We start from the raw sequence: 13610 nt of genomic DNA, 5'->3' as shown, positions 1-13610 counted from the left end.
CCAGTACCAATAGACCCCAGTACTAATAGACCCCAGTACTAATAGACCCCAGTGCTAATAGACCCCAGTGCTAATAGACCCCAGTGCTAATAGACCCCAGTAATAATAGACCCCAGTACTAATAGACCCCAGTACTAATAGACCCCAGTACTAATAGACCCCAGTACTAATAGAACCCAGTAATAATAGACCCCAGTACTAATAGAACCCAGTAATAATAGACCCCAGTATTAAGAGACCCCAGTGCTAATGGACCCCAATTCCTGATGGTTTGGCTTGGCTTGGCTAGACTGGTGCCAATTAAGACTGGGGCCTATGGGGACTGGGCCCATTAAGATTGGGCCTCGTGAAGACTAATACCCAATATTACTATGGCCCATTATAACTAGGACCCATTATAACTAGGACCCATTATAACTAGGACCCATTATAACTAGTGCCCATTAATACTAGAACCCATTAATACTAAGACCTATTAACACTAGGACCCATTATAACTAGGCTGGTCCTTCTGCACTTTTGGTTAGTGTGTGTGTGTGTGTGTGTGTGTGTGTGTGTCCAGGTAACAGTAGGGAGAATAAAGGGTGAGAGACGAGGAAAGGAAAGAAATAAGAATTGAAGGAGAAGAAGAGAAGCAAGGAGAAGAAGAGAGATGGAAGGAGAAGAGGGAGATCAGAGAACGACGCGACAAACTCGACTAAATAAACATAAGGGCTAAGTTTTTCCTTCCATGACCTGAGTAAGAAGGCAGGAGGGTAGTCGCCTGAAGTTTCCAGGTTGGTGGAGGGAAATTTGTCGGGTTGGGAGGGAAGTTTGTCGAGTCTAGAGGGAGGTGGAGGGAAATTTGTCGGGTTGGGAGGGAAGTTTGTCGAGTCTAGAGGGAGGTGGAGGGAAATTTGTCGGGTTGGGGAGGAAGTTTGTCGAGTCTAGAGGGGAGGTGGAGGGAAATTTGTCGGGTTGGGAGGGAAGTTTGTCGAGTCTAGAGGGAGGTGGAGGGAAATTTGTCGGGTTGGGAGGGAAGTTTGTCGAGTCTAGAGGGAGGTGGAGGGAAATTTGTCGGGTTGGGAGGGAAGTTTGTCGAGTCTAGAGGGAGGTGGAGGGAAATTTGTCGGGTTGGGAGGGAAGTTTGTCGAGTCTAGAGGGAGGTGGAGGGAAATTTGTCGGGTTGGGAGGGAAGTTTGTCGAGTCTAGAGGGAGGTGGAGGGAAACTTGTCGGCGTGGAAGGATAGTGAAGGGAAATTTCTTAAAAGTGGAGAGTAATTTGACCAGCTTGTAGTCAAGTTAAGAAAAGTTAAAATTATCAGAAAGTAAAACTTATTTATCTTAAAAGTTCAGTTTTGAAGAAAGTAATAGTAACAAAGTTGCAGTATTGAAATAGATTTTTCAATGAGTAAAAGTTTGTATAAAGTTTTGAATGAGTTTTTTTGTTAAATTTTTAGAATGTGTATTTTTATGGAATTTTATAAGAATGTGAAATTTTGAAGAATTAAGTATTTTGTGTAATTCTTTAAAAATGTGAGAATTTTGTGGAATTCTTTGTGAATGTTATTATTTTGTCTGTCGAATTTTGTAAGAGTGTTTGCAATATATTTGAAGTTTCCAGCGTGAATATTTTAAAAGATCCCCATAAAGTTATTTTAACAGATGAAGGAAGGAATACATCATATCTTTCCTTATGAACTAAATAACAAATATTATGCCAATGTTTCCAGAGCAGAATTATCTTTATACTTTCTGAGAGAAGTTAAATATATGAAGAAATTTTCCAGGAACACAAAATTTAAATGCAAGTTCCTGAGAAGCGGTCACGAGGCCAAGCTGTCTCACTCAAGAGTACCTCCCGAGAAGCGGTCACGAGGCCAAGCTGTTTCACTCAAGAGTACCTCCCGAGAAGCGGTCACGAGGCCAAGCTGTCTCACTCAGAGTACCGGTCAAGGATAATAAACATCTTGCTTGTGAATACCACTTGAAGACAGGTCAGTGAACCACCTGAAAAGTCAAAGTGATGAGGGTTGTAGCCACTCGGCCGCCGCACACTGACTTAGAACAACAACTATCTGACCCTTGAACAGTGTTTCACCTCATGAGAGACATTTTTTACAAAGTATAAAATGTTCAGGAGTTACAATTACAATGGGTTAAGTGAAAGGAGGAGAGGAGAGGAGAGGAGAGGAGAGGAGAGGAGAGGAGAGGTCGAGAAGAAAAGGTACCGGATTTTTTGAGATTTCCAAGTATTCCAACTTTTAGAAAAATCCTCATATTCTAGGTTTTTGACTCCCATGTTGTTTTATGTCTGAACAAGGAACGACCACACAGCCACACCAGCAGAGCACCACACGACCCTACCACCACACGACCCTACCACCACACAGCCACACCAGCAGAGCACCACACGACCCTACCACCAGACAACAACCACCACCACACAGCCACACCAGCAGAGCACCACACGACCCCCATGGAACAACCACCACCCACAGCCACACCAGCAGAGCACCACACGACCAGTACCCCACCAGACAACAACCACCACCACACAGCCACACCAGCAGAGCACCACACGACCGTACCCACCAGACAACAACCACCACCACACAGCCACACCAGCAGAGCACCACACGACCCTACCACCAGACAACAACCACCACCACACAGCCACACCAGCAGAGCACCACACGACCCTACCACCAGACAACCACCACCACCACACAGCCCCACCATCAGACCACCACAGCCATACCATCACACAACCACACCACCACCATACCACCACACCACCACTTAGTCAAGGTGCCACACATGGGAGGGAGAAAAATAGGAAAATAAAGGAGAGGACGAGAGGCAGAGGAACCGGTGAGGATGGAAGAGTGAACCAGGAAGGACAGAGACGGAGACACGATAATGAACGGGGACAAGGACGGAAACTGGGGAGAAGTTACAAGGAAGGGAGGGAGAGAGGGGTCAGGGGAGGGGGGGTGGGGAGGAGGGGGGGAAGGGGGGGAGGGGAAGGGGGGAGGAGGGGAGGGGGGGAGGAGGGAGGAGGAGGGAGGGAGGGGGAGGAGGGGAGAGAGGGAGGGAGAGAGAGGACACAGATAAGACAGTAAAGACAGACGCACAAGACAAAAAGACAGACATAGACAGATACAGACATAAGCAAGGATACAGACCAGAGAGAGAGAGAGAGAGAGAGAGAGAGAGAGAGAGAGAGAGAGAGAAGTTTTAGTCTCCTCTCTGCTCCTTCTTCCTCTGAAATATTTTTCCACCTTTTCACTAACCCTCCTTCCTCTTACCACCTTTACACTCAATCCTCCTCCTTCCCTCCTTCGTCCTCAACCCGTCCCTCCCCTCCCCCTCTCCCTCTCCGTCTCTCTCGTCCCTCCCTCCTCCCTCTCGTCCTCCTCCCTCCCTCCCTCTCGTCCCCTCCCTCCCTCATCCCTCTCGTCCCTCCCTCCCCTCCTCCTCGCTCCCTCCCTCTCTCTCGTCCCCCCAATAAGTTTTCCATTTCGCCGATGTGACAACACTTTCAACCAGAGACAACCAAGAGTTAGCCAGGTTTTCCACACGTCGTTCTCACCATGCTTCTCGGTAGTCGCCTCCATAAAGTTTTTTATTTCTTCCCAGTTTCTTTGGAAGAGAGGTAGGGGAAGAGGAGGTAGGGGAAGAGGAGGTAGGGGGAGAGGTAGTAGAGGTAAAAGGGGGTAAGAGGGGGGCGGGAGGAGGTTGGGGTAGGAGGGAGTGGGAGGAGGTAGAGTGGAGAGGCGTGGGTTGGAAATTGAGAGAAAGAGGGAGGAGAGGTGATGAACGTGTAGGGGGGGGAAGAAGGAAGCAGATGGGAGACTTGGGTTATAAATTCGCCGCGAAACGTCTCCTTGGCTGCGCCCGGGTCAAATGAACCCGAAATTCGTCCACCATCTCCCGCTCCTGATGGTAGAGTGACCCCGACCCCTCCCCCTCCCCCTCTCCCCAACCCCACCCTATCCCCCCCTCCCCCCCAATGGATTCCTCAACTGGTATTGGGCCAATCAAGGAGCAGCGGAGGGGAGGGGAGGGGGGGGGGAGGAGAAGGAACATACGAAGACAAGAGTGAGACTTGAAACAATGATGAGATCGAGGACCTGCACCAGGATACATTGTAAGAGTTGTGTATTATCTACCGGCGTGTTGTTCACCTCCACCAACACAACACAACACAACGAGGACTGAGGATGAGAGGCGAGAGTGTTGAATTATCAAAAGTATATCAATATATTAAATTATAATACACCTGGTTCGGGTACAGGTACAAATTTATAAGTGTATTTAATGGTTCAAAAAGTGTGAATTTTAAAACAGACACTGCGGCTCCGGTTGTCTCGGTAAGGTTGTCAAATTACTTAGTCCGTTGTCTCATATTGTCTAGCCAAAAAAAATTGCAGATATTTTTTTGTAGCGGGTGTATACACTTAACAGTGCAGGTACAGATAAAAGTACAGGTACAAATATAATTACAGACAGAGGGATTGTGAAAGTATTTAAGTACACAACCACAACTCGGGCACTTTAAGACCACAGATCCCGAGCCATAATGCACTAAGCCACTAAGTCTCCTTCATCACACTTTTCACACCTATATGATTGGTGACAACCCAAGTGTATGTCTAAATGATTCGTGAGTAGTAAGCAAAACAGGGCTGGAGGTATATTAATGACTATAGCAGTAACAACAGTTTCAAAAGAGCCGCCATGGTTGTTATATTGACAAACACAGTGCCCACTTGTCTATCGTCTTACATAGAAACATCATCGATAATACATCAGCCTTGACGATATAAGGACCAATATAATCAGCGATATTTTACAAAACCTCCGATTCAAAATAGCCGCCATGATCGTAATTCTGGATGGCACAGTAATCACTTGCCATATACTGAAATAAACTTAGCTAATATATTTCTTCCTAGATATTTTTCAAAGACATAATGACCAAGATAGTTCGATGATTTTCAATACAATATATTCTTCCATATTCAAAATAGCTGCCATAGTTATAATTCTGGATGGCACAGTAACGACAAGCTGTATCGTTATATACTGGGGGAGAAGTCAGCAGCACGAGTCTTCTGCCTTGAACCAACTTGATGCAATGACCATGACGACTCTCTTCAAGTCTTTGCTATTCCACATTCAAAACAGCCGCCATCAGTATAACTTTCGATGTCGAAGGAACCACCAGCCGTACCATCGTACACCCGTCGACACCACCCTTCCACCTCACCAACCGACTCATCTTGAAGGCGCAACGACCAAGAAAAAATTTCCCCCGATATATTTCTTTTAACATTTCACCTTCAAGATGGCAGCCATGGCAAAACCTCGGGGTAATCACTTGTCTTACCCTCTTCCTATATTGAAACAGACGATCACGAGCGAGTTTCTTCCTCGTTGAGCTATACTGGTCTTCAAGAACCAGTCACCATGATGATACTTCCCGATATTCCTTGATATTTATTGAATAAGTTTATATCTCGCGATCTCCAACTATTGGATGCATTGAATTTTCAGCGAGGCGTATGAAGTACAGTGGAGGAGAAGGAGGTTGGAGGAGAGGAGGATAAGAGAAAGACAGGACAGAGGTAGAATGGGGAAAGAGAGGAGGAGGGGGAAGTGGAGAGAGAGTCATGAGAGGTTAGAAGAGAGTAGAGGAAGAGGAGAGAGTTAGAGTGAGGAGGTGGTGAAAGAAGAAGAGAGGGAGGTATGAGAGGTTGCAAGAGAGGAGGAGGAGGACAGGTGAGAGAGAGAATGGGAAGAAGAAGAAGAAGAAGAAGAAGAAGTGAGTCATGAAAGATTGGAGGTGAGAAGGATAAGAGGAAGATAGGAAAGAGGTAGAATGAGGAGGAGAAAGAGAGGGAGAAAGGAGAGGGGTAGAATAGCATGGAGGAGGAAGAAGAAGATGGGGAAAGAGAGGGGAGGCAAAATAAGGAGGAGAAGGAAGGGGAAAAGTGGTAGAATGGGGAGGAAGAGGATGTATACGATAAGGAAGACAAGGAAAACGAGGAGGAGGAGGACTGAGAGGAAAATGAAAGACAGAGGAAAAGGATGGAGTGAAGGAGAGAAAGAAGAGCAAAAAGAGAAAGAGGCGGAGGGAGAAAATAGACGATGTGGATGGATGAGAAAGAGAGAGATAGAGAGGTGAAGAAAGAAAGAATAAAAGATGAGACGATAAATCATATGAGGAAAATGAACCAACAAGTGATAAATAAGGGGACAAGGAAAGAAGAAGAAGATGATGATGATGAGAAGGAAGGTGAGGAGGAGATGATGATGATGATGATGATGATGATGATGATGATGAAGGTGAGGAGGAGATGATGATGATGATGATGATGATGATAGAGGTGGAGAAAGAACGATACGGGTGAGGAGGAGAAGGAGAAGGAGGAGGAGAGTTAACAATGGAGACGATGAAGAAGGAAGACGAAGCCAATGAAAAGAGGAAAATCGGGAAGAGGAGGAAGAGGACAAAGAGGATTAACGATACGGATAAGGAGGAAGGGGGGAAGGAAGATGACAATAAATATAGAAGGAGGAGGAGAAGGAATATGGAAACGGGACGAGGAGGAATGACAAGGGGGGGGGAGGAAGAACATGGCAACGACACCCATCCATTTCCAAGAATTTGCATAATCTGGCCTAATGATAGCTGGAGACGGGAGGCTGGCAGGCTCCTGACAGTCTTATCTCTGACTGATAGTGGGAAGTAGTGTCCTCTCTCTCTCTCTCTCTCTCTCTCTCTCCCCGTTTCACTCTAATTCATCCTTCTCATTCTCTCCCTCTCTCTGTCTTAGCCTTAGTTCCTGTCTCCTAATCCCCTGTTTTAGCATAATCCCTTCCTTCCCATCTCTCAATATGTCAGATTAGTTTCTCTGCCTGCATAAGTATATAAGCACTTAAATATACGTACACTATGTATGTATGTCTTCACACACACACACACACACACACACACACACACACTTTATACAGTTGCACTAACATTCAATTACTGTATACACTATATCAAGGGTCAATATCTTAGGTCATTTCTCCCTCCCTCTCATCCCTCTCCACACTCATAATTCCGTATCTCAAAGCCTCTCACACCCACATTCCCTCCCCATGCACCCACACCCCACCTCCCCTCAATCAACCCATCCTCACCCACATCCACACCTCTCACTCTCTTCTCCCACTCTCCCACAATATTATTCCCTCCCCCACTCCACCCTCTCTCCCTCATCTTCCCTCTCCCCCACGACACTATTATTCTCCCCAACACGAACATCTCCCCCATGTTCTTCCTCAAAAGGCTCCCCTTCTCGTCCTCCCCCTGTTGCAGCATCAACCTCCTCCTCCTCCCTCTCTCATCTTCTCAATCCAGTGATGCTCTTCCTCGCGTTTCTCATATTTCCCAGCGGAGATCTTAGCACTGTCTTGCTCCAGAGCCATCAACCTACACGTCAAAATCTCGTTAGCCCCTTCGTTGAGCCCTTCGACTGTACCCTTCTACCTGTACCTTTCTACCTGTCCCTCACTACCTCTCCTACATTACCGGTACCGAACTACCTGTCATACATTACCGGTACCAAACTACCTGTCATAAATTACCGGTACCAAACTACCTGTCATACATTACCGGTACCAAACTACCTGTCATACGGTACCAAACTACATACTGTTACATTACCGGCCATTAAACTACCTGTCATACATACCATACCAAACCTCATACATTACCGGTACCAAACTACCTGTCATACATTACCGGTACCAAACTACCTGTCATACATTACCGGTACCAAACTACCTGTCATACATTACCGGTACCAAACTACCTCATAAACCACCAGTCCGATATACGATACATCTCCTATTCCCTAATCCTCTTGACATTCCCAATACCCCAATTCCAACTTCACTCTTCACATTCCTATTCCCATTCCAGACCATCATCCCCATCCCTCCCTCCCTCCCCCGTAAGTCCTACCTCCGCTGACTCCCCGCTGTCGTGTTTGATCTACAGAATCCGTCCAAGAATCCTTATATAGGGAATCGAAGCCGTGTTCTTTAAGTCTGCGTTGGGGATCTCTTCTCTTTTCGTCCTGAGCAGAGCAGAGACCAGAGGAAGGATTCTCAAAGGTTTCTAAGGTATTTTTTTTCTCGTAACTATAGCTGTTTGAAAGCTTTGACTTTGACACAAAAAAAAATCTCAAAGTTTCGTAAGATAAAATTTTCCCTCGAACAGATGTGAGAAAGCATTAATCTGTCTCATTTCAGTTACGACAAACAAATAAATTCACAAAGGTTCGTAAATTAAATAATCACCCTTAATAAATGATGTAAAACGTATCAAAGATGGCGCAGAAAGTGTACCGAGACTACCTTAAGTAAGACAGGCTCTTTCATCTTCATTTTTACGTGATCGTCTAGGGGGTTCAAAGGTGCCACGACACTGAGGAACCTTTGTGTCTACATGAGGCGTTAATGACGCGCCAAAGGATTTTTGCACATTGTTTAGAAGGTCACCTTAAAGGGTCACAGCCGACATGATGGCAGTGGTGGTCTTTGGGATCCATCATATACAATTTTAAAGGTACACAAGCTGACATTATACTAGTGATTGCTTACGCTCTCTGAACCTTCACTTTCAAGGTTCGCAATAGAGAAGCCACGAACACGCTTTCAAACCCTGAAATAACTCCATATACGGACAAATATAATTCAATAAAAACCTTAATTGGAAGAAACGAAAAATACAATTAGTAGGAACTCGAGAAAAAATTTAATTTGTAAAGGACCACTTGAGCCTTGGGTGCAGCGAGTGTGTCATCACGTGAACCACGGTCGATGGGACCAACTGGTTCGTCACCCACTGGCAGATAACAAGACATCGAACCTTGAACTCTTAAAGCTCCACGGCTCCCCCAACTACTCCCCCAAGGACGAACGAGAGAGAGAGAGGGAAAATGAAAAAGAGTGAGAAAGAGAGAAAAGGGACTATCTTACACAGTTACAGGAGTGAGAAAGACATTAATTCTGACCCAGCTCTCCTCCTCCTCCCTCTATCTCTCCTCTGTCCAAAACCTTCCTCCACGCCTCCTATCACACATCTCCCCTCTTATCTACCGTTTCCCTTCCCACCCCAGTTTATCTTGCTTCTATTCACCTCTATTTCTTTATCTGCTGTTTCTCATCTTCCCTTTCCTTAACTTGATTTCGTTCTCCTTCTTTATTCATTGTTTCCCTTCCTCTTCACTTTCTTTCGTGTCAATTCCTTTCTTTATCTTCTATTTCTATGTCGCATTTTCGTCGCCAGTTTCCATTCCCTTACTTTATCTTCACGGCCTGCCTGCCCACTGCTTTCTTCAGTTCTCCAGTTCTTCATCCCAGTCACTTAAGAGACTGCTTCCTACACCACTACCTTGCCTCGCCGACCACAGGTGAGATACCTTGAAAAACTCGTAAATTAATCTGTCACCAATACCTGGAGTTAGGAGACTGTCCCTTACTAGTGTATTTAATCTATGACAAAAATACTGCTAGACAATATGGAGATGATTTTGTCCTAAGACTCTACCCAACCGATAGTTATTATGCGATTTCATATTTTTTTTTCTTTCTGTGTCGTGGAAAAAGAATTGTCGGAAGAGTCTTTGGAAAACTAGAAACTGAACCATCTCGCACGCTTACCCACTCTTTCTCTTCCGCTTCTTTTCTACGTTCATATTTACACCTTCTCTTCTTCTGTTCCTCTTTAGTATCAGTTTCCTCTTCTCTTTTCGTTGCTCCGGGTTCTGAAGATCGCCCTCACACGGTTCTCACATCTCAAGACGTTCCTCCCTCCTTACCGTCTTGTATCTTGTCGTGGTCATGCGCCATGGTCCCTCCTCACTCCACCCCTTCACCTCTCCAACATCTCACCAGGTGTGTGCGGGTGCGGGCGGCGGCAGAGGGGCGGCAGGGCGGCGGGCGGGCGGCGAGATCAATGGGCGGTGAGTCGCTGTTTGCCCACTGTCACACGGACCGTTGCCCACCTTAATTTATCGTTCCCCGCAGGATTTCCAACTCGGAATCTCTTATTCCGGGTCAATTTATCGCTGGTCGTAGAGGTCACGAGTTTCTCAACAAATTTGTTGTCGACGAGGTAAATAGGGGGGGGGGGGACCATGAGGGGGGGGTCATAAAATTCGGCTTTGGAATCTCTCTTTACAATCGTGATGTCTCAATGTCTTGCAAGTTTTCCCTGGCTGGCTGGAGAACAAACGATACATTATACACGTGATGCAGAAGGACAGGCAACACATTATTCACCACCGCCGCTGTTGTGTTCGGGATCATGACCACACACGACCCCAGGGGACTTTTAAGACACGTGCTGGGGCTATACGTCTTCTCGTGTGTCCCGTAAACAACATGCTATTGACTCCTAATTTGTCTGCCATATAACACAGCTCCTAGACTCGAACCTCTAATGGGTCTAAGTAATTTTTTCTTCCAATCTTATATCTTTCCGTATCACCATCATCATAATTACTACTCTTTAATAATCAGTTTATCACTATTATCACCACTATCATTACTTAATTATCATCAACACCACTACCACCTTCTTCTTCTTTAACAACCCAATTTATTTCTTTGTTTTGCCCTCTTCTTTGTATAACGTTTTTCTCCTCTTCCTTCCTTTTCTTTCTCTACTTCCTCCTCTTCCAATATCCTTCCATTTTTTATACTTTCTTTCCACTTCATTCCTATTCCAGTTTCCTTCAGGTTTCATCATCTCTTCTCTCATCATCGCCACCTCTTCTTGAGACTATCCTTCCTCCTCCGGATCAATTCGTTCCCCTTCTTCCTTCTCTCCCTCTACTACCTCCTTCCACTCTTCCTCATTCCCCTCCTTCCACTCTTCCTCCTCCTTCTCCCTACCTAGTCTTCTTCCTTCTCCTCCTTACCACTAATATCTCCTTATCACCAACACCACAGTCATTACGTCATCATCTCCCTCTAATTCCCTCTCTTCACCTGTTTTATACATCTACCCCCACCCCTCATCCACCTACCCCTCCTTCACCCACCCCTCCTTCACCCACCCCTCCTTCACCCTCCCCTCCTTATTCCCTCTGCAAACATCTCGTTCTCCAAGTCTCAAACTATTTCCAGTAGTGAGAACCGAGAGTTTGGCGACCTGGAGATACTGGACCTCCTCTCACTAACACGACTCTCTGATGTGTTGAGACGACTCCTGTCTGTACCAGTGATTCCTTTTGCCTCGAATGTAAGAACTGTCACTTATCACGACTTACCTTCTGAACGATGAAGAGCTCGTACACGGCGCAGATGGCGATAACGGTGATGCCTTGTTCCTTACAGAGCATGGCGGTGGTGGCCAGGATCATGGCCAGCAGCAGGAGGCGCCAGTCTGTGGCCACTCTCGCCCCTCGGGGACCCCGCACTTGCCGCGCCGTCGCCCCTGAGTACGCCACTAGCGCCCCCAGGAAGAAGAGAGAGGACAGCGTCTCCGCGCGGCCCACCACACCCGTCACCTGCAAGAGAGAGAGAGAGAGAGTGTGCATTAGTAACTTCCTCTAAGAGTCTAAGAAGATTAATAATATGAAAGAGATCACACAGGGTACAAGGATGAAGTAGAAGCTCAGTGCATATAAGAAACAGGAACTGGTAATCTGTAAACATTCTGTAGAGTAAGAAATACTTTGTGACGATAAAAAACAATAACGACCATCATATACCAAGGTTATATCAGTATACATCCTGAAAATGAACAATGACTATGGGAGCCTAAACCTGAAATAAAGAATTACCAACAACATAACCCACATCTATGAGCAAACTATAACGAGCTATTCCTTGGTCGTTATCTATTGTTGTCCAGAACACCAATTATCAAATGACAATTCACTGTCGTCTTCCCGATCGTTTACTTTACAATAATACACACAAGGTAAACACTGTGTGCTTCAGTTCCTCTCCGGCCCAAAGGACGTATAGTACATAAGGTCATCTTTTTATAAACACATTAACTTGAAGCATAACAACAACTCCATTAGTAAAAAATTTTGGCAATATTTATGTTACGTAGAAAAGACAAAATAGCTATTGATAATAACGAGGTACCAAGCAGTGTAGAGCAGCTGCACACACACACACACACACACACACACACACACACACACACACTATAATTTACATCTAAAAGACAAATGCAGACAAATGCTGTATACCTACAAACAAATTCAAGATTCACCTGACACTTCGGTAGAAATCCTCACATTATGGGCGTTAATACAGTGTATCCTACTGTATACAGTGAGCTTTATGTCCTGACACTAATAAGGACATTTGGCCAGGCTAGTTAATCCCTAGGGCCGAAACTAGAAGTCCTAATATAAGCTTATCTCGTCTTTGTCCAACACACTCATGGGACCAACACACTCATGGGACCAACACACTCGTGGGACCAACACACTCGTGGGACCAACACACTCGTGGGACCAACACACTCGTGGGACCAACACACTCGTGGGACCAACACACTCGTGGGACCAACACACTCGTGGGACCAACACACTCGTGGGTCCAACAAGAGGCAATACAACAAAAGCATCGAACAAAGTCATTACTTGCAAGCAGCTATGTCAACAGAAGGAATGGATCACGACCTTCTCTGGCAAACAAGCAAACACGACAGACTTAAATGAGCTTCTGACCTCCTCCTCCTCCTCCTCTCTTCCTCCTCCTCCTCCTCTGCCTCCACTGTCCTCTTCTCTTCTCTCCTCCACCTCTACATCTTCCACTTTCTCTTCCTCCTCCTCCTCCTCCTCCTCCTCCTCTGCCTCCACTGTCCTCTTCTCTTCTCTCCTCCACCTCTACATCTTCCACTTTCTCTTCCTCCTCCTCCTCCTATTTCTCATCTTTTTCTTTTTCCCCTTCCTTTATCTCGTCTCCTCTTCTGTATTCTTGTCTTCTCCTCCTCCTCTTTCTCCCCCTCTTTTATCCCTTCTACTCTTCTATATTATCGTCCTCTCTCTTCTCCTTCCCATCTCTCACCTCAGTTAGATCTCTGAGGACAACCAAACATGTATAAATTCTTCACAGTTTAAGTAAAAGGAATCGCTTCGCCAGGAGGTGAGAGTCAGGCCTGAAGGATCAAACATGAGGCTTTGTCAACTGTGAACAGGAACAACTCTGCTGACTTGGAACGACTTTGTTGACCTGGAACGACTTTGTTAAACTGTGAGAGTATTGTATTGTGTTGTATTATATTGTGTAATTATACTGAAATGTAACGCTGTTCATTTTTATATAATTTTTACCCCCCAAGTGCTGGACTGCCCCAGTGACTGTTCGGATCTGTTGTCCACACGGTCAGCCGAGTTGGGGTGGCGCCAGTAAGGACAGTTGTACCCTGACCCGCATCGAGAGAGGATCACTAGTAACCTTGATATTAAAGTCGACTAGAACTCCCCGTTTTGCTTGACCTTGAGTGACCCGGAATGACTTTTTGACCCGGAACGAGTCTGTTGGCCCGGAACAACTATATCAACTTTGAACTCAACGACGTTTTTAACCCACAATTG

General features: G+C 45.7%; 1 protein-coding gene across 1 annotated transcript in view; it reads right to left on the bottom strand.

The window, feature by feature from the left end:
* Positions 1–11558, bottom strand: part of LOC121872555 (protein O-mannosyl-transferase Tmtc3-like) — a gene marked incomplete at its 5' end in the record, with an annotated part of 150091 nt that extends 138533 nt beyond the window's left edge. The window contains 1 exon segment of the mRNA XM_042375361.1: positions 11319–11558. Coding sequence (XP_042231295.1) covers positions 11319–11558 — 240 coding nt within the window.
* Between the last annotated feature and the right edge of the window lie 2052 nt (positions 11559–13610).

Source organism: Homarus americanus, unplaced genomic scaffold, assembly GCF_018991925.1.
Source record: "Homarus americanus isolate GMGI-L3 unplaced genomic scaffold, GMGI_Hamer_2.0 scaffold39155, whole genome shotgun sequence".
NCBI classification, from domain to species: Eukaryota; Metazoa; Arthropoda; class Malacostraca; order Decapoda; family Nephropidae; genus Homarus; species Homarus americanus.
This window is presented reverse-complemented; position numbering and strand designations above follow the sequence as displayed.